The 22,398-nt window shown below is 53.5% G+C and overlaps 2 protein-coding genes across 14 annotated transcripts in view; one reads left to right on the plus strand and one right to left on the minus strand.

The window, feature by feature from the left end:
* LOC106863906 (uncharacterized) overlaps nt 1-8,255 on the minus strand; it is a 51,757-nt gene extending 43,502 nt beyond the window's left edge. Inside the window, exons 1-4 of the mRNA XM_088155409.1 lie at nt 8,204-8,255; nt 8,081-8,151; nt 7,450-7,899; nt 5,827-5,995 (exon numbers count right to left, since the gene is read on the minus strand). Of these exons, the coding sequence (XP_088011535.1) occupies nt 5,827-5,995; nt 7,450-7,899; nt 8,081-8,151; nt 8,204-8,255 (742 nt within the window). The remainder of the gene's footprint in view (nt 1-5,826; nt 5,996-7,449; nt 7,900-8,080; nt 8,152-8,203) is intronic.
* On the plus strand, nt 146-11,932 carry LOC106863901 (class II histocompatibility antigen, B-L beta chain-like). 13 transcript variants are annotated; one of them, XM_088155393.1, is made up of 9 exons: nt 246-381; nt 754-936; nt 1,793-2,062; nt 2,600-2,881; nt 3,456-3,562; nt 3,663-8,645; nt 8,728-8,924; nt 9,077-9,324; nt 9,744-11,932. In XM_088155393.1, the coding sequence occupies exons 3-6, from the start codon at nt 1,807-1,809 to the stop codon at nt 3,669-3,671; spliced, it is 654 nt and encodes a 217-aa protein (XP_088011519.1). In that variant the 5' UTR covers nt 246-381; nt 754-936; nt 1,793-1,806; the 3' UTR covers nt 3,672-8,645; nt 8,728-8,924; nt 9,077-9,324; nt 9,744-11,932. The 13 variants fall into 13 exon arrangements, with proteins under 13 accessions (XP_088011520.1, XP_088011518.1, XP_088011519.1 ...); XM_088155394.1 differs by lacking the exon at nt 754-936 and having other exon boundaries at nt 146-394; XM_088155392.1 differs by lacking the exon at nt 754-936 and having other exon boundaries at nt 240-381.
* The last annotated feature ends 10,466 nt before the right edge of the window (nt 11,933-22,398 follow it).

Raw genomic sequence — 22,398 nt, forward strand, 5'->3', positions numbered from 1 at the left:
GATTTTTTCCCTTTTCTTGGCTCGAAGAGGCTGCAGGGGCGAGCCTTGCCGTGCCTGGAGGCGAACTGAGTAGCTGCTGTGTCGCAGCCCTGGGGCTCCGCGCCGGCAGGAGCGGAGCGGCGCCGCTGCAGCCCAAAGCCGCTGCGAGCCGGGCCGAGCCGGGAGAGAAAACAGCCCGAGGCTTCAGCCCCGCTGCTTCGCCTGCCGGGACCGTGCCCGCGGAGCCCGGCTGGGGAGGAGTTCAAGGGCAGGCGAGCTCCGGGCTTTCATCTCTTTCGGGATAGCCCGTGGTTGGTTTTTCCCCTGGGGGAGAAGCCGGCGCCACCTGTACCGCGTGTAGTGAGCAGGAATTTCTCTGGCATTTTGGATCTTTTGTCCCAGGTGTGTGTGTGGGGTAAGGTCTGAAAACTTAATATCTACCAATTATTTACCTTTATTTTTCTTGCCTTTTGGGCTTAATGTTTGTTAATAAGCTGTTGGAGTTTTTAACTTTCATCTATTAACATTGAATTCCTATTGGTGGAAAGGGATTATTGGGACCCTGTAGAAGAGATAGCACTCACTCCAGAGTGTCCTCTTTCAAATAATCTCTCAAACTGAGACACCTTTAAAGTGCTTGGAACGTGGAATGAGCTCCAGCCAGGGCTCCCACCTGATCCCGCACCAGGAGATCCAAACTAAGGAATATCCCTGCTGGTGCTTGGAATGTGGGAAGAGCTTCATATCGAAGTCTGTCTTGGTCACCTGTCGTAGGATCCACCCCGGGGAACAGCCCGCGGGTGCTGTTGGAACTACAAGTTCTTGGAATGAGGGCACAGCTTCAGCAAGAGCTCCCACCTCATCAAAGACCACATGATCCATACCTGGGCCCTGGGAGTATGGGGAGTGAGGGAAGAACTTCTCTGTAAGCTCTAACTTGACCCAACAGAGCCACCGGTAAGGGAAGCCCTGTGAGTGCCCCGAGTGCAGGAAGAGCTTCATGCACTGCTCCAGCTCCATCCCCAATGGGAGGATCGGTGTTGGATGATCCCCAGTGACCCCCGTTCTGGGTGATCCGTTTTGGGTGGGGGGAAGGGGTTGGACAGATTTCTTTCCCTTCTCCTTGTCCTGCTGTGATTTGGTTGGTAATAAATTCCCTCGCTGTGCCCAGGCTGGGTCTGTTGTTCCCGTGCCGGTGCTCGGGGCGGGATCTCTCCTGTTCCTTCTCTCAACTCCTGGGCCTCTCCTCAGCCAATCAGAGAAGGCACCAAAATAATTGAGCCAATCAGAGCGCGCGGCGCTGATGAGTCCTCAGGCAGTCCCAGAGCGCCCAGAGCTCCTCACCTGGACTCCACCCGCGCCCTGCCCCCAGGAAGCCCCGCCAGGGGAATTTGGGGAGGGCGGAGGTATCAGACCCTGCCCGGCGCTGGCCATGGGACGAGTGGCAGCAGTTGGGGCCCTACTGGTGCCACTGGTGGTGCTGGGAGCTTCCTCGGCTGCGGGCGCGGAGCTCTCGGGTGAACAGGAGGGGCGGGAAGGGAAATGGTGGGAGCGGTGGAGCGTAGAGAGAAAAGTGGGACCCTCAAATTGATGCGGGCTGGTGCTGGCGACTGAGGAGTTATGGGAAAGAAGGAGGAAATTGTGGACAAGGGTGGAAAAGAAGAAGTGGGACCGAGAGGAGAAGGGTCCTACAAGGGTTGGCCGTGGGGCACTGGGGGTGCAGAGTGGGGACACAGGGTGGCTCTCTGAGCTCTTGGCTTGCTGTGGGGGGCTGCTGAGGGGTCACCGCCTGACCTGTGTCCTGCACACACAGCGCTGTTCCAGGAGATGGTTAAGTCCGAGTGTCACTTCATTAACGGCACCGACCGGGTGAGGTTCATGAAGAGGTTCATCTACAATCGGGAACAGTACGTGCACTTCGACAGCGATGTGGGCCACTTTGTGGGGGACACCCCATACGGGGAGAAGGTTGCCAGGTACTGGAACAGAGATCCGGAATGGATGGAGTACAGACGGGCTGCGGTAGACAGGCACTGCCGGCACAACTACGAGTTGTCCAGCCCGTTCCTTGTGGAGCGCAGAGGTGAGCGTGGGGCGGAGCGTGTCCCCTCGGGCCCTGCCCTGGGAATGACCCTGGAGCCCCTCAGAACCTCCCTGGAAATCACTCCAGAGCCGCCAGCCCTCCTTGCGCCCATGCCCGTGGCCTCTTGCCCCCTTCCAGTTACTTCCGCGGCTCTCCCAGTCCATCCCAGCCCGTCCATCCCGGCCGTGGGTGGAGCTGCCGCCCCTCAGCCAGTCAAAGCGCGGCTCCCCGATGACTCATCAGTTGCCAGGAAGATCCGCAGCGCCGAGTGCCCCGCACTGGACTCAACCTCCCGGTGCCGCGCACTCCATTCCCAGTCTCTCCCAGTTCATTCTCATTCCATTCCCAGTCTTTCTCAGTCCACTTTCAGACCTCCACCCTCTCTTCTAGTGCTCTCACAGTGGTCCCCAAAACAGTCCCATCTCTTTCAGTGCCCTCTCAGTCTCCCCCCAGTCCCTCTCAACGTTATCCGAGCCCTCTCCCCGTATCTCCCATTTTACTCGCATCTCATCCCAGTGTGTCCCCGCTCTCTTCCAGTGCCCCCCAGTGTGTCCATCTCGCTGGTGCCCTCGAGCTCCCAGCCCGGCCCCGGCCGCCTGCTCTGCTCTGTGACGGATTTCTACCCTGCCCACATCCAGGTGAGGTGGTTCCAGGGCCAGCAGGAGCTCTCAGGGCACATGGTGGCCACTGACCTGGTCCCCAATGGGGACTTGACCTACCAGCTCCTGGTGCTGCTGGAAACACCTCTGCGGCGCGGGGTCAGCTACACCTGCCAGGTGGAGCATGTCAGCATGGAGCATCCTCTGAGCCGGCAATGGGGTACGGCTCGGCCCCCAAAGCGCCGGGGGATGGGGGGGGATGGAACTCGGGAGACTGGGAGAGGAGCTGGTAGTAGCTGGGTTTGATTGGAGGAGAGTTTGAAGGAGCCAGGGGGTAATTGGGAGAAGGGTTTGGATGGCCTGGGAGGGCAGAGAAGATATTTGGAGGGTGCTGGGAAGACTGGGATGCAGTTACAGGTTTCCTGGCGGGTACTGAGAGGGAATTGAGGATACTGGGTGTAACTGGAAGGAAGTTTGATGGAGCCGGAGGGGCTGGGGTTGTAAAAGCCTGGGTAGGAGGGAAACTGAGTGTGCTTCGATCTACTGGCAGTGGTGTTGCTAAGTTCTGGGACTGGGAAGGACTGGGAAAAGGTCTGACGGATCATTGCGGGATGGGTGTCAAATGGGAGAAAGTTTGGGGTCTTAGAGGGACGGGGAAGGGACTTGGGTGGTATTAGCGAGGTTGGATGGGGATAGGAAATGTCTTGGGTTGGCTGGAGGAGTGCGAGGATACTTGGAAGGTCTTGGGGTGCCTGTGAGGTTTTGGGGGGGTCTTGACCCTTGCGGACCCCCAGAGATGCCACCGGACGCTGCCCGTAGCAAGGTGCTGATGGGGATCGGGGGCTCCGTGTTGGGCTTCATCTTCTTGGTGCTGGGGCTCGGCTTCTACCTGCACAAGAAGGTGAGGAGGGGTCCTGGGCCTAGTGTTCCCCTTCCCTCAAAGCGTATGTGCTCTCCCTGGGCCCCCCAGCCTGATGTCACCCCCTTTTCTTTGCCCACAGATCTCCTGAGCCAGAAGCGGCCGCAGCCCCTCCCTGTGGCCTCGGGCCCGTCCGGGACCCCCCTGCTCCGTCCCCGCACTGATTTTGGGGGGGGTCTTGTCCCCTCCCAGCCCCGCTATCACTGTCCCAGCCCAGCTGCTCCGAGTGTTCCCCTTAAAGCTTCCCAGTTCGCTCCAGTCCCATTTACTGGGGGGCAGTGGGGAGAGATTTGAAGGGACCCCGCGGGGATACTGTGATGGGAGGGTGCAGAACCGGCCCAGGGATGGATCGGGAACGGGGACCCGTGTGTCTCCCCGTGTCACCCTGCTCTGGGTGCTGGGAGCCCCCCCCCCGGCTGTTGGCGAGGAGCTCTTGGCTGAGGGAGGGAACAGTGCAGGGGAGATGAGAAAGGTGTTTGAGAGGGGGGACAGTGGCAAAGGGGTTCCTCTGGGAGTCCCTTCGTGTCTCCCCATCACTCGATCTCTTGATCTGTTCCCTGGAGCTCTGGGGAAGAGGGGTTAGGCAGAACCCTGCTGGGAGGTCCCAAACCGCCCGTGTCCCTCCTTGGGGAGCTCATAGTGGGGTGCCCCACCCAGCAGCCACTGCTGTGGTGGCCGTGGGGCAGAGGGGGATGGGAATGGGGGGATCCGGAGTGGTCCCTTGAGCCCCCAGCCTGCTGTGGGGTGATGGGGACTCTTAGGGGGTGACGGGAGGCACCCCTTCACCTGTCTCCTTTACCACACAGATGTGTTCCATTTTTGGGGAAAAGCCCACTGTCACTTCCTAGATGGCAATAACTGGGTGAAGTTTGTGGACAGGAACATCCACAGCTGGGAGAAATTTAGGTGCAGGGGATACCTCAAAATTTTGAGGAGGGATTGAGATGTTTTGAGGTCATATTGAGCCATTTTCAGTTGCATGGAGTAGTTTTCAGGTACCAACGATCCCTCTCGGCTTTTGGGGAGCAGAGCTATAAGGGACTGAAATGGCTCAAACCATTGGCCTTTGGCAAAAGCAGTGGGGGGGCCTTTGCTGGCCATGGGCACAGGAAGCACCCAGGGGCAGAGCGGGTGAACACCCAGCCCCGGAGGGGAGAGCCGAGCTGGGAGCCAGGGAAAGGAAGAGGCCGATCAGAAGCAGATGCTGCCAGGTGGGACAGGGCTTTGGACCAGGGCAATGCCCTCCCTTACACAGCTGGCTCAGCTCTGGAAACTCTCCCACAGGGGAAGGAACAGGACCCTCGCACAGAAGGCTGGAGGTTTTCAGCCCTTTGCATGGGCCATACCTGGCTCAGCTGCACTGCTAGGAGAGGAAGGGCCACGTCTTAGAAGGGGCCATAAACCATCAGAGCCCCCCAGAGTGTCCCGGGACCCACTGTGTGACATCAGACAGTGTAAAACTTCTCGTGGGGGAGGTACCTGGGCGTTCACCCAAACCTGAACCTGTATCGACTCTCAGAACTTGGTGTTTCCGGGGCTTCCCCAACCCCCAAGGGATCCAGCCTGGGACCACCACTTAGACCAAGGACAGGGACATTGTAGCAATCAAAACCAAAACTTTTGTTGCCGGATCCAGGGCTGGTAACTGTGTATCTTTCCATACTCATACTTTCTTTCTTTTCCCTGACACAATTTCTCTAGTGTTACTCTTTAATGCTTTTAATATTGACGGAGATGGTAACCAAATGGGTTCTAAACTCCCTTTACACAGAAACCAAATGGTTCTAAAATAAACCCAACAGAAAGATACTTATAAACACAGATCAGTCACTGTTGTTTCACTCTAAATTCCCCTGTCCCACAAGATCCATGAACCAGAACCTGGGTTACCCTCACCTTCAGGGACAAGGCAGAACAGAAGCTGGACATGGGAGAAGCTTCTGGAAGCTGCTCATAGAAGACACCCCTGGAGCACCCCTGTTTCCGAAACCTGATCACACCAATCCAATACACTGCCCAACACGGATAACCAGGACCACAGGTCACCAGGTCTCTGCCCTATGGGGCTCACTGTGGATCATCCAATGCTCGTCCTCCAATGGGGAATGGAGTTGAAGCAGCAGATGAAGCTCTTCCCACACTCGGGGCACTCACATGGGCTCCCTTCCCAGTGAATCCATTCGTCAAGGCAGAGCTCTGGGTGAAGCTTTCCCCACAGTCAGGACACTCCTAGGGCAGTTTCCCAATATGGATATTCTGGTGGCAAATCAGGTGGGAGCTCTGGCTGAAGTTCTTGCCGCACTCCCCACACTGGTAGGGCCATTTCCTGGAGTGGAGGCGCTGGTGGCTGATGAGGTTACACTGCTCACTGAAGCTCTTCACACATTCCCTACACCTGTAAGGCCATTCTCCCGTGTGAATTATGTGACGGTGGATCAGACAGGAGCTCTGGCACATTCCAAGCACTTCTAGGGCTGTTCCCCTGTGTGGATTTTCTGGTGCCAGATCAGGTAGCAGCTACATCTGAAGCTCTTCCCATATTGTGAGCACCTGTAGCACATCTCCCCAATGGGAAAGCACTCAAGGACCACCAGGTCAGCACTCCGGATGAAGCTTTGGGGAGCTGCATTTGGAGCCTTCCCTCGTGGGATATCTCTGGGGCTTTTCCTCCACATTGGATTCCTGTGCTGTGGAATCAATTCTTTCATGAGGTTCTGATGCAGGGACTTGTCCTCCCTGGTCTCTGTCAGAGGAAAGGAAAAAGAAAGGAAAGGAGAAAAGATGAGATGGGGGGAGGGGATGGGATGAGATGGGATTTGCCTCCATGCCAGAGAGAAAGGGAAGGAGATCCCCCCAATCTATCCCTGGCAGGACGTGCTGCTGGGATAGAGCTGGGAAGGAGGGAAGGTTGGGGGAAGGTGGTTTTAAGGGCTTAATTTATTTATTATCCTACTCTGATTTTGTTAGTTGATTTCATATCTCAAAGCTAAGCCTGTTTTGCCTGTGATGGTGTTTGGTGAGGAATGTCTCTCCCAGTCCTTATCTCAACCCATGAATCCTTTGTTACATATTTTCTCTCCCCTGTCCAGCTGTGGAGAGGAGTGAGTAAGTGGCTTTCGTGGGTGCATGGCATCCGGCCAGCATCAACCCACAACATTTGTGTTCCACCCAAAGCCTGGTCAGGGCTCAATAAGGAAACAAGGGAGTTGGCTTTGACAATATACCTTCAAACAGGGCCGATTTCATTGCCTTGACCGTTCCCTAAACATGGAAGGATAAATACATTTGTATCACATCATATATTTCACTAATGACCATTGATATTGCACTAATTACCAGATACAAGTATCATATAATGTTTGGTTGGAAGGTTCATCTAGAGATCAGCTTTGATGCGGTGCCTGTCATTCAGGCCTCAGTACTTCAATTTCTGATGTCAGTCTGCATCCTGATAGACGTTCTTTCCCCTGCGTTCATCCAGGTGCCTCCAGGGAACCAGGAGCAGGTGAAGACAACCAGCCAGGTGTCTTCCCAACGTGGATCATGTGGAACATGGGTCACTAGGTCTTCACCCAACATGGATCACCAGGTTTTTGCATAATATGGATCACTGTGGATAATGCAACATGGGTCCTTTAGTGGGTGATGATGTTGGAAGAGGAAACAAAGCCCTTCCTGAAGTCAGGGCACTTGTAGGACTTCCCCTACTCATGGGTCCGTTGGTGTGAAGTCAAGGCAGAGTTGTGGGAGAAACTCTTCCCACACTCGTAGAGCCTCTTCCCAGTGTGGACACGCTCATGGCTGACAAGGTGGGAGTTGCGTTTGAAGCCCTTCCCACAATCAGGGCAGCAGAAGGGCCTCTCATCCATGTGAATGCGCTGATGCAGGAGGAGATGGGAGCTGGTCCGAAATCTCTTTGCACACTCGGGACACTCGTAGGGCTGTTCTCCACTGTGGATCTTCTGGTGCTGGATTAGGTCTGAGCTGATGCTGAAGCTCTTCCCACACTCCCCACACTGGTAGGGCCGTTCCCTGGCGTGTAGGCGCTGGTGGGTGAGGAGGTTGGAGGAGTCACTGAAGCTTTTCCCACATTCCTTGCACTTGTAGGGCCGTTCCCCTGTGTGAATTACCTGATGGCGAATCAGACAGGAGCTCCAGCTGAAGCTCTTCCCACATTCCAAGCACTTGTGGGGCTTCTCCCCCACATGAGGCTTCTCCACCAGCTCTGGCTGAAGCTCTGGCCGCCTTCCCAGCACAGGAAGGGTCTTTCCTCCTGGCAGCACCCTGGGCTGGGTTTGCAGCCCCTCCTTGTGAGGGATCTATGGGTTTTTTCCTCCCCATTGGATTCCTGCATCTTGGAGCCGCTCAGAACAGTCTCTTCCACAATGTTCTGCCAGCGGGATTTCTCCTCCTTGATCTCTGTCTACAGCTCATTGCCGGGGGGAGGAAGGACAAGGAGAGGATGGGATTTGCTTCTGTGCCAGAAGGAAGGGGAAAGACATCCCCCCAGTCCATTCCTGGCAGGACAGTGATGGCAGAGGGGTTGTCCTGCAGCTGGGGGCCATGCTGGACTGGAGGATGGAACAGGAGAGAGGGGGAAAGGGGCAGTGACTTTCTCCTCACCTGCCTCAGCAACCCAGGGCATCTCCCTCTTCACCGAAGCCTCGTCCTCCATTCAGCCAAGCCTTAGGAATGACAAATCCTGGTTTTGGGGGAAAACAACGTGTGAGCACGCTGGGTTGGAGGTTCCTCCTGCCCAAGTCCATTTCTAGAATTCAGGCATCTTGTGTCCATGAAAACCTCCAAAACACCGTGATGCAGAAAAAACCCCTCCAAAATATTAAGATCCAGCAAAGGAGCCCCCCCCAAGATTCCCCCCTCTCTGGTCTCTGCCTTTTGGGGTTCTGGAGGTCTTCTGTCTCCTGGGTTGCTTCTGTCTCTGTCAACTTAGGGCTGCTGGAAGTTTTAGAGGTCCTAGGGGACCCTTCTCTGCTGAGTCTCTGTTTCGGCTGCTGGGGGTCCCAGGGTTCCCTCTCTTCCGGCTCGCCCCACTCCAGGATCCTGGGTATGTCCCCCCTCCCAGTTCCCCGTTTCAGGGTCGAGTGGATCCTGCCCTCCCCATTTACTCTATGCTTCCTCCTTTCCAGTCTGCCAGGGGTATTCCAAACCTCCGATCTCCCACGCCAGAGGTAGCCAGAACCGGTGTCCCCTACCCCCGCCGGGCGATCTCCATGCAGAATCCGGGACCCCGCATCCACCTCGCCGTAGCATGGGCTCTGCCGACAAGCACGGCCGGGATCCCCCCGAAAAAAACCACCTCCCGGGGACGCCCAAGATATCTGGGGCAAGTTCCTCCTCCCCGGTCACCTGTGGGATGCGGCGGGGCAAAAGCTCCGCGGGCCGGGAGGGCTGCGGACACAGGGCACGGTGGACCCGCGAATTTCCTCCTCTTCCTCTTTCTTCTTCTTTTTCTTCTTCGCCCCTGTGGAAAATCAGACGGCTACAGAAGCCGAGCCGGGTAGCGCCGCAGACCTACCTGGCCCTGGTACAGTGGAAGCCGGGGGAGAGATAAACTCAAGGCAAGAACAAAAATCAAGACTCCTCTTCCTCGTCCTCTTCCTGCTTCTCCTCCTTTTCCGGCTCCTGCTCCTCCTCTTCCTCTATCCTTCCTCTGCCGTCAGCTCCCCCCGCTCCCGCCCCATCGGTCCGGCTGCGGGCGAGCGGCTCTCGAGTGACGGGAGCGGGTACGATGGGAACGGGGGAAGAAGGGAGAAGGCGCGGGGGGAATCCCAAACGGAGCGGAAGAGGAGGTGGGGCAGCCCCAAACCGAGATGGGGGGAGCTGGGATCCGGGAGGACCGTGGGAAAGGAGTGGGAGAAGAAAGGGGGAGGGAGGTGGCACAGCGGGAAAGTGGTTCCCAAAGGGCGGGCCTTCCTATGTCCCTTATGTAATCCTGGGGGGGTTCCTTGCGGCTCACTGGGGGCTCATGGGGGGGGTCCCCCCCCATCCAGCAGCCGATGCTGCGGTGCACGTGGAGCAGAGGGGAGTGGGAAAGGGGGGTCCGGCATGGCCGCCTTAGCTGCCAAGCGGCTGTGGGGTGCTGGAAGTCGCTGTAGCGGGGGGCTGGCGGGGAGCACGCCATGGCCCGTGTCCCTGTCCGCAGAGGGGTGTTCCAGTTGACGGGAAAGGCCAAGTGTCACTTCCATAAGGGCATTGCGGAGTGAAGTTGGTGGACAGGAACAGCTCGGGCAGTCGGTTGGGAAGCCGTTCTGCATCATCCTACGGTGATTCTCGTCTGCCTCTCACCCAGCTCCGGGCTCTGGCAATTCTCTCCTTCCGTCTGCATTCATCACCCACCGACACACGGGGAATAGCCTTACAAGTGTGGGGAATGTGGGAAGAGGGTTCAGAGCATCTCGGATCTCATGAAACATCAGTGGACACACTCGGGAAGATCTCTCCCCAGCCCCTGCTCCTGTCAGGTCACGCCATGATCTGAGAAATACTTGTTTAGGCCTCGGCGTTGACAAACAGTTCCTGGGCTCAACTCCTCTTGAATTTATCACAAACATTGTCTGTTCCAGGAACTGGTTCTGTCCAACCAGCTCCAACAGAAAGTTTCTGAACTGGGGCCAGGATGGAAGCTGCCTGTGACTAAAGCCCATCACTTGGGCCCTATAAACAGCAGCCCTGAGTGAGACCCTTGGAACTCTCCTGGGACACAGCAGCTGTGACAGTGACATCCCTGTGCTGGGGCCTCTGCAAGTTCCCTGTGCCGGGAACTCTCCCATTTGCTGCACTCGGGGCATCCCTGAACAATGAGGGGTCCAGGGCTGAGCCCCCCCACTCCTCGAGGCTCTGCCCTGCGCCTGGTGGGAAGATGCAAAGGCATCCAAAGGGAGAATTCCACTGGATTCCGGGGGAGTTTCCCACAGGGACCTCGTACAGACTCCTGTCCATGTGTGCATGTGACAGTGAATATGCCGTAGCAAATATCCTGGGAATGCTGCACTCCTGGAGTCGGAAGTACTTTAGATTTGTGAGTCAGTCAGGCCTGTGGGTATGTTCCTGTTGTGGTGTAATAAATTCTATGTGAAGTTACAGATTAAGTTTCAGTTAAGTGCTGTTAAGTTTAAGTGCTATGGGCCTTTAAGCATAAACTGTTGATCAAATCCAGGCTCAGTTCTGCACAGGGGTCTACTCTGACTCTTGTTGACTCAACCAGTCTGGTCTTCCATATTCCTTTTACCCTTTTCTGTTTTTTTTTCCCTCACCCCTCCCTCCCCTAGAGCCTCCTCAGCTACCACATAAATAGTTTTGGGTTTATTTCAGTTTGGATTGATTGATTTTGGATTTTTGTTTCCTTTTCCTTAGTGTGCTTTAGCTAACCAGTAATCTCCTCCTCTATCCCTTCTCCTCCTCTTCCATCCCTTCTTCTCTTTCCCCCAGGGCCAGCACCCGGTCTCCTGTGCCTCCCAAACCTATTGCACCCCACAGGAGGAGCCCGGATGGAGCTGGGGCAGGTCGAGCTGGGGCACGGCTGGGCTCTTGGCTGCTCCTGCCCACACTCCGCCCCCACCACAGCTGCCACCGCCAGGACAGTGCAGGGGAACCAGGCTGGGTGCCTTCCATCTTCCCCCTCCCCAAATTCCCCTCCTGGAGGGCACTGGAGGTGAGGGGCGTGCAGGTGGGGTCCACGTGGGGAATGTTGGGCACTGTGGGTCTGCCTGGACACTGATGAGTCATGGCCAAACCCCTGCAGAACTGGGGGATACCTCACAACCTCTTCAGGAACGGGATCCCCCGGGCCTCATCATCCCCAACCTTCAGCTGTCTCATTTCAGACCCCATCCCACCTCTCCCAATCCCCATTTTACCCCTCCCAAATCACATTCCACCTCTTCCAAACCCTATCTCACCCCTCCCAATCCCTTATCCCATCTTTCCCAGTCCATATCCCACCCCTCCTGATTCATATCCCACCCCTCCCTATCCCCTTCCTTCCTCTCCAGGGTTTGGAGTGCTGTGGGATTGCATACTTTTGGGGTGGTATTGAGTCATTTAGAGGTGGGATCCAGCCATTTTGGGCTTTCAGTGGCATTGTGTGGTTTTGAGGTGATGGATAGAACCCCTCACCTCTTGGGGTACAAAGCAATGGAAGAAACTCCTCCAAATTCCCTCAAAAACCCCAAAACCTCCTGAATATCCCTCAGACTACAAATTCCCCCCCCACCCCCAGTCCGTGTAAAATGGTGAGGATTTACACATCTGTGATTAGGTTCTTTATTTTTACCCAATTTTGGATATTTTTAAAGGATGGATCACAAGAAAATGAAGGCTAAAATGAAAGCATTTATGTGTCAGCATTGATTGAGTATCCAGGGGGTTGGGTTGGGTGGGTGAAAAAGCCTGCTTTGGAGGGGTTCCCACAAAATTTTCTCCGAAGTCTTGGTCTCTACCAGTGCTGGGTCACCATGTACTTGACCAACGTGGATCACCAGGTCCCTTCCTAACATGGTCACCATAGATAAAACAGTGTGGGTCCTCTAATGGGTGAAGAAGTTGGAGCAGCGGACAAAGCTCTTCCTGCAGGCAGGGCACTCGCAGGGCTTCCCTTACCAGTGGGACTGTTGGTGTTGGGTCAAGGCAGAGCTGCAGGAGAAGCTCCTCCCACACTTGGGACACCCTTAGAGCTCCTCCTGGTGTGGATGTTCTGATGGCAGATCAGGTTAGAGCAGTCACTAAACTTCTTTTTACATTCCCTACACGTGTAAGGCTGTTCCCCAGTGTGGGTGTTCTGGTGGAGGACCAGGCAGGCACTTCACCTGAAGCTCTTCCTGAATTCCAAGCACACGGAGGGCTGTTCTCTAGCGTGGACCTTCTGGCGGTGGATCAGATGGGAGCAGAGGCTAAAGCTCCTTCTGCATTTCCAAGAACCAGTAGGGCCATTCCCCAGTGTGGATCTTCTGGTAGCAGTTCAGGTTGGAGCTCTGGCTGAAGCTCATCCCACATTCCTCACACTTAAAGGACGGTTTCCCGGTGTGTACCCACTGGTGGATGAGGAGGTCGGAGCTGTTGCTAAAATTCCAAGAACTTGTAGGACATCTCTCCATCCTGAAGCTGCTGGTCAAGCACCAGAGCAGAGCTTGGCTGCCTTCCCAAAACAGGATGTGTCTTTCCTCCTCATAGTACCATGGGCTGGGTTCACAGGCCCTCCTCCTGCGGGATCTCTGGGGCTTTTCCTCCCTGTTGACTTCATGTGCCTTGGAGCACTCAAAACAGCCTCTTCCACGAGGTTCTGCTGGGGGGGATTTGTCCTCCCTGATCTCCATCCACAGCTCAGTGCCTGGGGGAGGAAGGAACAAGCAGAAGGGAGAGGGAATGTAAAGGACAAAGAGGCAGAAGAAGGAAGAAGGCAAGGAAGGAGATTTGCCTCCATGCCAAAAGGAAGAGGAAGGACATCCCCCCAGTCCGTCCCTGGCGGGACAGCGTCAGCAGCAGGATTGCCCTGCAACCAGAGGCGATGCTGGACTGGAAGATAGAGCAGAAGAGAGGGGGAAAAGTGCAGTTGACTTCCTCCTCACCTGCCTGAGTATCCTGGACTATCTTCCCCGCAGCCTTCTCCTCCATCCAGCCAAGGCTTGGGAATGACAAATTCTGTTTTGGGTGATAAAATCAAGGTGTGAGCATGTTGGGTTGGGGGTTCCTCCTACCCAAGTCCATCTCTAGAAGTCACTGGTCATCTTGTATATCTAAAAGCCTCAGAAACATGAAGATTCAGCACCAAAAACCCTCTCCCTTTCTAGTTGCCCCTTTCTGGGGTTCCGGGGGTGCCCCTTTTCTGGGCTGCTGGAGGGTCCCGTGGTTGCTGGGCTTCCCACCCTCTTGAGTGCTATTTAGAGATGTTTGAGACATCCCAGGGGTCCTTTCTCCCCTAACTCTCTACTTAGGCATATCTGGGGTCCCAGGGGTCCTCCGATAGGAAAATTTGGTCTTAATGTCTTCACAAAAGACTGGGTCTGAAAGAACCGATAAGGTTCTGAAAGAAGGTGTGTAGGGGTCTTCATGAACATCAAGCTGTATGAGTTTGTTGCAGAACCCAGACAGTTTGAAGATCCGAACTTTAACGGAATATGCAGTAGTTGTTTGGGGCAGGCTGTACCTCAGGCAATGGGGAAACAAAGAGGGCAATATGTGGCCAAAAGTTTAGGATAAAAGGAGGCTGCAACCTCCAAAAAGTTAGGAAAGTCCCCATGGGGGTACGCCCTAGTGGACTCTCTCCCTTTGTTCGAATAAGGTTGCAGAGCTCCTCTGTCTCCTTTGTGAACACTGGCTCTTCATAGGGTGATTTTTCCACACACCCGTTTCCAGGCTCCCCCTTTCCAGGCTGCCAGGGGTTCCGACTCCTCCCTTACCCCTCTGTTCTCCCCTCTCCGCTCCAGACTGCCGGGGGTTCTGCCTCCTCCATGCCCCCATTTCACTCTCGGGGTTCTCCTCCTCGGCTCTCCCAGAACGCGGCGTCGCCCGCATTGCCGGTACCGGGCGATCGCCGCACGGCTCCGGAACCCCGCATTCCCCCGCCCACCGCCGGGGCTCTGCCGGTAGCCGCCACCGGGACACCTCAAAAAAACCCCGTCTCCAGGAGATGCATCGAGACATTGAGGACGAGCTTACCTGCGGAACGCTGGGGGTAAGGAGACGATGCTCCCGAGAGCGGTACAGTGAGCGGTAGACTCCAGAGCTTTCTCTTGCTCCTTTTTCATCCCTCCTCTTACTTCCTGCTCCTCCTGGTCTTGCTCCTGCTCCTCCTCTTCCTTCTCCGTGGCTACCCTTTCTACCCCTCTGCACCACGGACACCCTAACCCCACGACAGCACCGGCTACGGAATGGGGTAAACCCCCACCCGCCATTACCTCCACAGGAATGGACGGGAGCTTGGAGACCCCTCCAGTGTGGATCCGCCTCCCTCCCCTCGAGCCCCAAGGAACAGCTCCGAGGCTCAAGTGATGGAAGACAGGCGGGGATCCCCATAGAAACCTCTTCCCGCTGTCCCACCTCCCCTTATCCCCCCCGTCCCACCCTTGCCCGTCGTCCCTCCAAATTCCAGCTACCCCCCACCACCGCTTTAGGGGTGGTCGACCTCAAGTCTGCCTCCGAATGGGGGTCTCACCCATCTCACACCCCGTATTCCAACGCTTCTCCCGTTTTTCCACCGCTACCCCTTCCCTCCCGCCGTACTCCGCGCCTGCAGCAAGGGGGAGTCCCAGCACCACCAGTAGCACCAGTAGGGCCCCAGCTCCCCCGACACGCCCCATGCCCAGCGCCGGGCGGTGCCGCCAGCCCCAAAGCAGCCGTGCTGTGCCCTGGGGGGGTCCCCAAAGCGGCCCCGCCCCACGCGGCACTGGGAGCACCAGTCCGGACCAGTTCGAAGGGTGGGCGGCATCAACAGTGCCCGGGCAGGACCGGGCCCCGCGGGGACAGCGCGGGGGGGCCCGGCCTGGGAGCCTCCACCTGCCCCCTCCGCAAACTCCCCTCCTAGGGGAAGCCCCCAAGACCTGTTTATTATCTCCAAAATTCGTGGAAAGCAACAAAATCCTCCCCAAAACGGGCTCTCCAAGGGGCCCCACTCCAAGTATCAGAACCATATGTTCAGTTCTGGAACCGAGTATACTCAAGAATCCACTCAGGACTGGAGGATACCCCAAAACCACCTACTATTTGGGAGTTATTCTGAAAGCCCTCAGGAACAAGATCTCACCCCACCCAATAAAAAATATATCTGTGTTTTATATGCTGTGTTCAGCACAAATCCAAACACAGCCCCACACCAGCCCCTGCAAAGAAAGCCAACTCTACCCCAGGCAGAAGCAGCACAATGGGTCACCAGGTCTCCACCAAATATAGCTCGCCCAGACGTGGGTCACCAGCTCTCTGCCCAACATGAGTCACCAGTGCAAGGACTTGAGGAGCAGAGTTGCCCATCTCAAACACTGTCAAGGCCACAGAAGGACTTTGCCGTGAGATAAGCGCAGAAGGGAGTAACAGGAAGGTGCTGACTCCATGCCTGGCAGAGGTGAGGTCTGGGTGGCACTTGCTGGGAAATGCATGCTCACAAAAACTCCCATTGTGGCAAAGTGTGTTAAGAAGCAACTGCTCATAGGCACATCACCAGTCAAACAAAGCTCACCCCAAGTTATAGACACACTGGCAGCTGCCATCATCAATGACCACTGAATCTTCCCTTCCCCCTCCCCTCCTGCCCTCCCCCTCCTTCTCCCCAGATATTCTGATATTCCTCAGTGGATACCTGGCACTTGGACTGCAGCTAAGATCAAGGTGGGACAATTGTCCGGGTGTTATCTCGGGCCTGGGGGGAGGTTAACAAAGATGGGGAAGGAGAATGGATCACTGAGAATGGACACAAAGAATGCAGAATTTATGGGCCACGAGGATAGCCCAATCCAGCAACTGCATGAAATCAGCTCTGACTGAGTCAAAGGAATTCTGGCGGGGCAGACAGTGACCACTGACTCAGCCGCTAACCCCAGAAATCACCAATTGCAAAGAAAAGAAACTCTGCGCTAGTACTAATTACCATTAGAGAGATATGTAGAGAAAAAGAAAAAGCCGATGAAAAGTCTTCAGTGAGCTTGGAACACCCACCCATCGAGAAGGCCAGCCTGAAGAAGGGCCACTGGATCCACAGATGCTGATGATCTCCTACTGGATCTCGTCCTGCCTACCTCTTTCTCCTCTCCTTTCTCTTTCTTTCTATCTTTCTACCTCACGTTTTATTGCTAAATATAATCTGTATTATTGATTTCACCATATCATGGTGTTTGCACCTTAATTCGAGCAGAGGTATCTATCATTAATCAGATCGGAAGAGGACTGAGCCTTTTTGAGGCAGAATTAAGCCATTTTCAGGGAGATTGTGTAGTCGGGGAAAGGGGTTTTTACCCTTTAAGTGCGGTGGAAATAAGATGCACAGTTACATGGTCCTCTTTCATGACAGAAAGAAAAAGACAAGTTTATTCAGAAACACACTGGGTTTTATAGCATGACTCACAATTCCAAGAGTAGAGAAGATGTGATTGGTTCAGAGAGAAGGCACCTCATTCCCAGGGCCTGGTCACATACCACAACAGGTGTTCTATCTTTGTTATTAATTTCTTTTTATTTTGACCAAGATATCACCCTGGGAGAAATTCTCCCTAGCCTACAGCTGGACCAGTTTATCGCATGGGAATAGAGTTGAAAAGCTCCAGCCTGGAATATTTTTCAGGCTGTAATTTTCTTGCTTTCTCAATATGTGTCCCTACAAGGTTGAGTAATTCAGAGGCAACAAATTAACCCTCTTGCTTTTGGGTTACAAAGGAACGGAGGAAACTCCTTCATTTTTCCCCAGAACCTCTAAATCTTCCTGAATATTCCCCTGAACGCCAAATACCCCCCAAATCCTAGTAAAAAGATGGGGGTTTCACACATCTTTGTTCAATGTCTGTATTTTTACCCCAACCCCAGGTGTTTTTAAGGGAGGAACAGGAATCGATGTTGGCATCATGTCAGTATCCATTGGATTTAGTTGGTGGGTGGAAGAGCCTTTTTTGGAGAGGCTTTCAACCCATTGTCTCCAAAATCTACGTCTTTGCCCAATCCATCACTATTTGGCTGTGTAAAATGCCTGTGGGCCATGAAGAATTAGAATAATGGAATTATTTAGGTTGGACAAGACCTCGAAGATCACCCAGTGTTGCTTGGTGCCACCAGAGAGAATGACTGGATGGAGCAGCTAGGATTATTTTGGGGTTGAAAGTCAACAAATCTGCTCTTCCCAAAGAACTTCCAACATCAGTCTGAATCTTGATGGATGTTCCTCCCCTTGTGTTCATTCAGTTGCATGTAGGGAACCAAGAGGATGTGGAGACCACCAGCCAGGTGTCTTCACAACATCGATAACTAAAAATGCTCCTCAACAGGTCTTTAGTCAACATGAATCACAAGGCCTCTATCCAGCATGTATCACCTGGAACATTGGTCACCAGGTCTCTACAAAACATGCATCACAGTAGATAATCCAACACGGATTATCCAATGGGTCACAAAGCTGAGCAGTGGACAAAGCTCATACCGCAGTGGAGCACTTGTGATGCTTTCCTAACCAGAGGGCCCATTGGTGTTTCATCAAGGCAAAGCTCTAGAAACACTTCCCAAACTCAGGGCACTTGTGGACACCTCCTTGGTGTCAGCGTTCTGGTGGTGGACCAGATGGTAGATCTGGCTGAAGCTCTTCCCACATTCCAAGTACTTGCAGGGCTTCTCCCCTGAATGAAGCCACTCGTGGACCACCAGGTCAGACCTCTGAATGAAGCTCCAGCCACCTTCCTGGCACAGGGTGGGTCTTGCCTCCTTGGAGCAGGTTTGGAGCCCCTCCACAGGGATATCTGTGGGTTTTCCTTCCCACCGACTCTGCACTATGGAGCTGCTCAAAAAGGCCTCTTCCATGAGGTTCCGCGGGGGGAATTTGTCTGCTGTGATCTCTGTGTGCAGCTTATTGCCTGGGGTAGAAAGGGAGAGAAAGGAAGAAGGAGAGGAAGTGGATTTGCCTCTGGGCCAGAGATTAGGTCCCAAAGAAACCCCCAAAACACTCAGACACTGCCCCAAAACCATCAAGATTCAGTCAAGAAACCCTCCAAACTGTGAGGATTGAGCCCAGAAAACCAAGATTCACGCCCAAAAGGCTCCAAAAGGACAAGATTCAGACAAAAAAATCTTCTCTTGGAATTCTGTCTCTCTGGTCTCTCCACTTCGGGGTTCTGCAGTTCCTCCCTCTCCAGGATGCTGAGGGTCTTTTGAGTGCAAGGGGTTCCTGCACTTTGGGCTCCTACTTAGAGATGCCAGGGGTTTTGAGGGTCCCAAGGCCTCCTTCCCCCCTGACTCTCTGCTTACGGGTCCCGGGGGTCCCCCCTCCCTGGTGCCATCCCCCCATCCCCAGGCTGCCAGGTGTCCCCCAGCTCTCGTACTGCCCCCCTCCCGTGTCCTCCCTCTGGCGGTCCTAGGATTCCCACGTACCCGGTTCTCTCGGAGGGTCCCCAAAACTGGTGTCCCCCCCACCCCCTGTACTGGGCTGACAATGGAGCCGGCAGTGCCTGAGCCCAGGAAGACCAAGTCCCAGTGCTACCAAAAATCGCGAAAAAAGAGGAAAGAAACTTCCTAACACCGATGTAGTATTAAGAAGCAGGCATTCTTTATTCAGCCGGATGCACGAGGGGATGCCTCATCTGAAATACCGTGCATGCTGAGTACACAAAAAGCTCCTGTTTAGATACTATATCATAAATATATGAATATGTGTATCATAGATACATATTCATAGTTTTCCCAGAAGAAACACACATACGATAGTAATCTCCCTGAAATCATTGACGTTTCTCCCCTCCCCTCTGCACCCCCTCTTCTGGCCTGGGGTCTCTTTGGCGGAGCGGTGGAACTGGGAGCTTCCTCCTCTTCCTTTTCCTGCTGCTCCTCTATCCCTCCTCTTTCTCCCGTTCCTCGTCCTCCTCGCCCTCGATCCTTCCGGCTGCGGGCGCGGAGCTGTTGGGTGAGCGGCTCAGGCGGGGGACGCGACGGGAAACGAGGGAAGAGCAGGGAAAAGAGCGGCTGGGATCCCCACACTAAGGGTGAGGGGGGCTGGGTCACCGGGGGGCGTTCTCGGAGGAAGAGGGGATTTTGACCAAACGTGTGAGGGGATCTCTGTTTTTTGGGCTTTTTTCTGGGGGGTTGTACGGAAAGTCACGCTATGAAAAGCCAATGTCCACAAAGCAGACAGGTGAGTCCTGCAGCTTTATTTCGAATAAAGGGAGAGAGTCCACTGGAGCATATGCCCGCGGGCTTTTCTCTTTCGAGGTTTTGGAGGCCGCAACCTCCTTTTAACACAAACTTCGGCCGCATGTTGCCCTCTTCCTTTCCCCAAGGGCTGAGGTACCAGGAAAGTACAGCCTTCCCGAACCACCTACCACATATCCCCACCCCTTGAACCTGGCATTTCTCCCCGAAGTTCAGGAATTCAGCTTTGTGTGGACCCATTTGTCTGTGTCAGGAGTCAGAGCGTCTGAATTCTGCAACAAACCTGCGGTTTTAGGTTGGTAGACATTAAGACCCATTTCAAAGACATTTAACACCCATACCACCCTCCCCACCGAATTGTTTGTAAAGACATTAGCACACATCTTTCTGGGTGCGGGGAGGAAGGGGGCAGATATTTGCAGCTTGAAGGACTCTAAGGCTAAATCTCAAACGCTGTTGGGGAAACACTGGAGGGTTTTCAATATCAATAAAGCAGAAGTAACAGCTCTGGATGTGTAGCAGTAGCCAGAGGCACTCTAGCTAGCCATAGCAACCCTTCTTATCTACTCTTTCTATTGCATCGGTCAAATACATATTTATAAACAATTAGACATATTCAAACATTTCCCCGACCTGGTTTGCACGTTACAGGAACTTTTTAGCATGGCCCCTGCTCTGATACGGCTTTTTACAGCATGAGCAGTGGGCTTGGTTGTGGTTTTGAGGGTCGTGTGTCATCCCCCCAACAGTGCCTTGTGTGGTTTCAGCAGATGACATAGTTAAGTTTTTAATAGTCAAGTGTCAGTAGCAAGTGTCTCTGTTATGCCCATTGCTCAAATGTTATCCAACCAAGCAAACGGTCTAGTTATTTCAGTTATTGCAAGTTAACCACAAGTACTCTGAAACAACATCAGTTATTTCACAAATACGTCTGAGTTATTTTAATTATTGCCAGTTAGCCACAAAAATAAAAGCATTAGTTATTATTTTACAACTATATCTTCATAGTGAAGTTACTTCTGCAGAAGTTAACATTATATTATACTGCAGAGCACACAGCATCTACTTTAATATTTGCAAAAGCCAAAACTACAGTATTTGTTTATCACACTCCATTCGTCCTTTCTGCTTGACCTGAATCTTCAGGGTGCCAGGCGGTGTGGAGGTCCCACTGAATTTCTCAAAGCAGCCATAATCTCTTGAAGGATCCCCCCGTAAAATGAGTTCCCGCATCCAAGTCCACTGTCTTCACAATTCCATATTCAAAAATCATTTGTTAACTGATCAAATAGTTGCTGAAGTGACTAGAAACTCTTCTGGCCACCCTGCCAACCAGCATACCGCTACCTGAGACTATGTGAGCCCTCTTGCTCAGGGCATCTCAGCAAAGTACACCTGACATTTCTGGAAAGGTTGGATAGGCCAAGGTCATTCCGCTGCCTTGCAATGGCCTTGCAGGGTCAAAATGCCTGGCATTCCGTGTTCACTGGCGTTTGTAAATCAATTCTCCCCTCTTTCCTCTGCCCCACCACCTTTCATTATCTCCAACTCCTCTGGTGGGAAAGACAGCACCACCACCACCCCTCCCTCCCCCTGCCAACAGCTGAGCCACAGGGAGCAAAGGGAGGATTCCAGAGACCTCTGGCAAAAGTGCTGCTTTTTGAACATCTCCACTGACCGGTTGATTACCTGTTGTCTCTCCTGAGCACTCTGCCTGATGTCCCTTAACAGCTCCTTTTTCTTCCTCTTGGTAAATTCACCACCTCCAACAAATAACTGAGCTCTCATGAGCGAACTTTTCCCCTGCAAGTTAACAAACCTCTTCTCCCAGCTTTCCAAACACATGTACCACACCACATGCATTCTTTGAATCTGTAAATATTCACTACCTTTCCTCGATACATTTTGCAGGCTTTTATTAAGGGCATACAATTCCTTGTCACTCTCTACAACTCCCTGAAAAGTGGCTATAGTCAGGTGGGGGTTGGTCTCTCACCAGGCAGCAGCTGAGAGAGGAGACAGCCTTAAGGTTTGCCAAGGGAAATATAGGTTGGATGTTAGGAAAAGGTTTTTGTACAGAGTGATAAAGTACTGGAATGGTCTGCCTGGGGAGGTGGTGGAGTCACCATCCGTGGATGTATATAAAAAAAGACTGGATGTGGCACTCGGTGCCATGGTTTAGTTGAGGTATTAGGATTGGGTTTGACTCGATCTTGGAGGTTTCTTCCAACCCAGTGATTCTGAGATTCTGTGACCATATGCATGGAACCTCCCCCCCTCATTTCTAGGGATGGAGTAACTTAAACACTTTTCCCTGTTGTTCCCACTGAAAGGAAAAATATTGTTTACTGTGCTCTGTTAGAGGGCGTCCCCAGAAAGCATCCCTTAAATCAAGTACTGAATAGCACCAGTGTGAGGAGGGAACCCAGCTCAAGATGGTACAAGGATCTAGGAACATGGAGTGCCTGGATTTAATAGTTTCACCTACTATTCTCAGGTCTTGCACTGTGTTATAGGGGGACATACATGGCTCCAAAAGACCCAGCCTTACTTTAGCAACAGGCTGCAACCCCTTCCTTCCCTTGAAAGAGGGTATTGCTTTTTAGACACCAGTTGTCCAGGTTGCATCAGAGTAATGTGGAGAGGCTCCATATGCAGTTTTCCATATTCCCCTGGGACTGCCCACGCCTCTGGGTTCACTGCAGCAGTCACAATACTGTTAGCCTCCCCATTACTCCCCACAAACCAACTCACATTCCCAACTCCAGCCATCAAATCCCCTCCCAGCAAACCACAGTCACAGCTAGGAATAATCAGAAACTCATGCTTTTCAAACCCATCTCACACATTCAGCAAACTCTCCCGGGCGTCCCCGTGTTACTTTTATTTTCCAGCAAAACTCAACACACCATCTTTCCCACTTATGAAAAGAACATTTGAACAATTGTTCCCCCCTTTGGTATAAAATTCAA

This window comes from Sturnus vulgaris, chromosome 38 (assembly GCF_052056855.1).
Source record: "Sturnus vulgaris isolate bStuVul1 chromosome 38, bStuVul1.hap1, whole genome shotgun sequence".
Classification (NCBI taxonomy): domain Eukaryota; kingdom Metazoa; phylum Chordata; class Aves; order Passeriformes; family Sturnidae; genus Sturnus; species Sturnus vulgaris.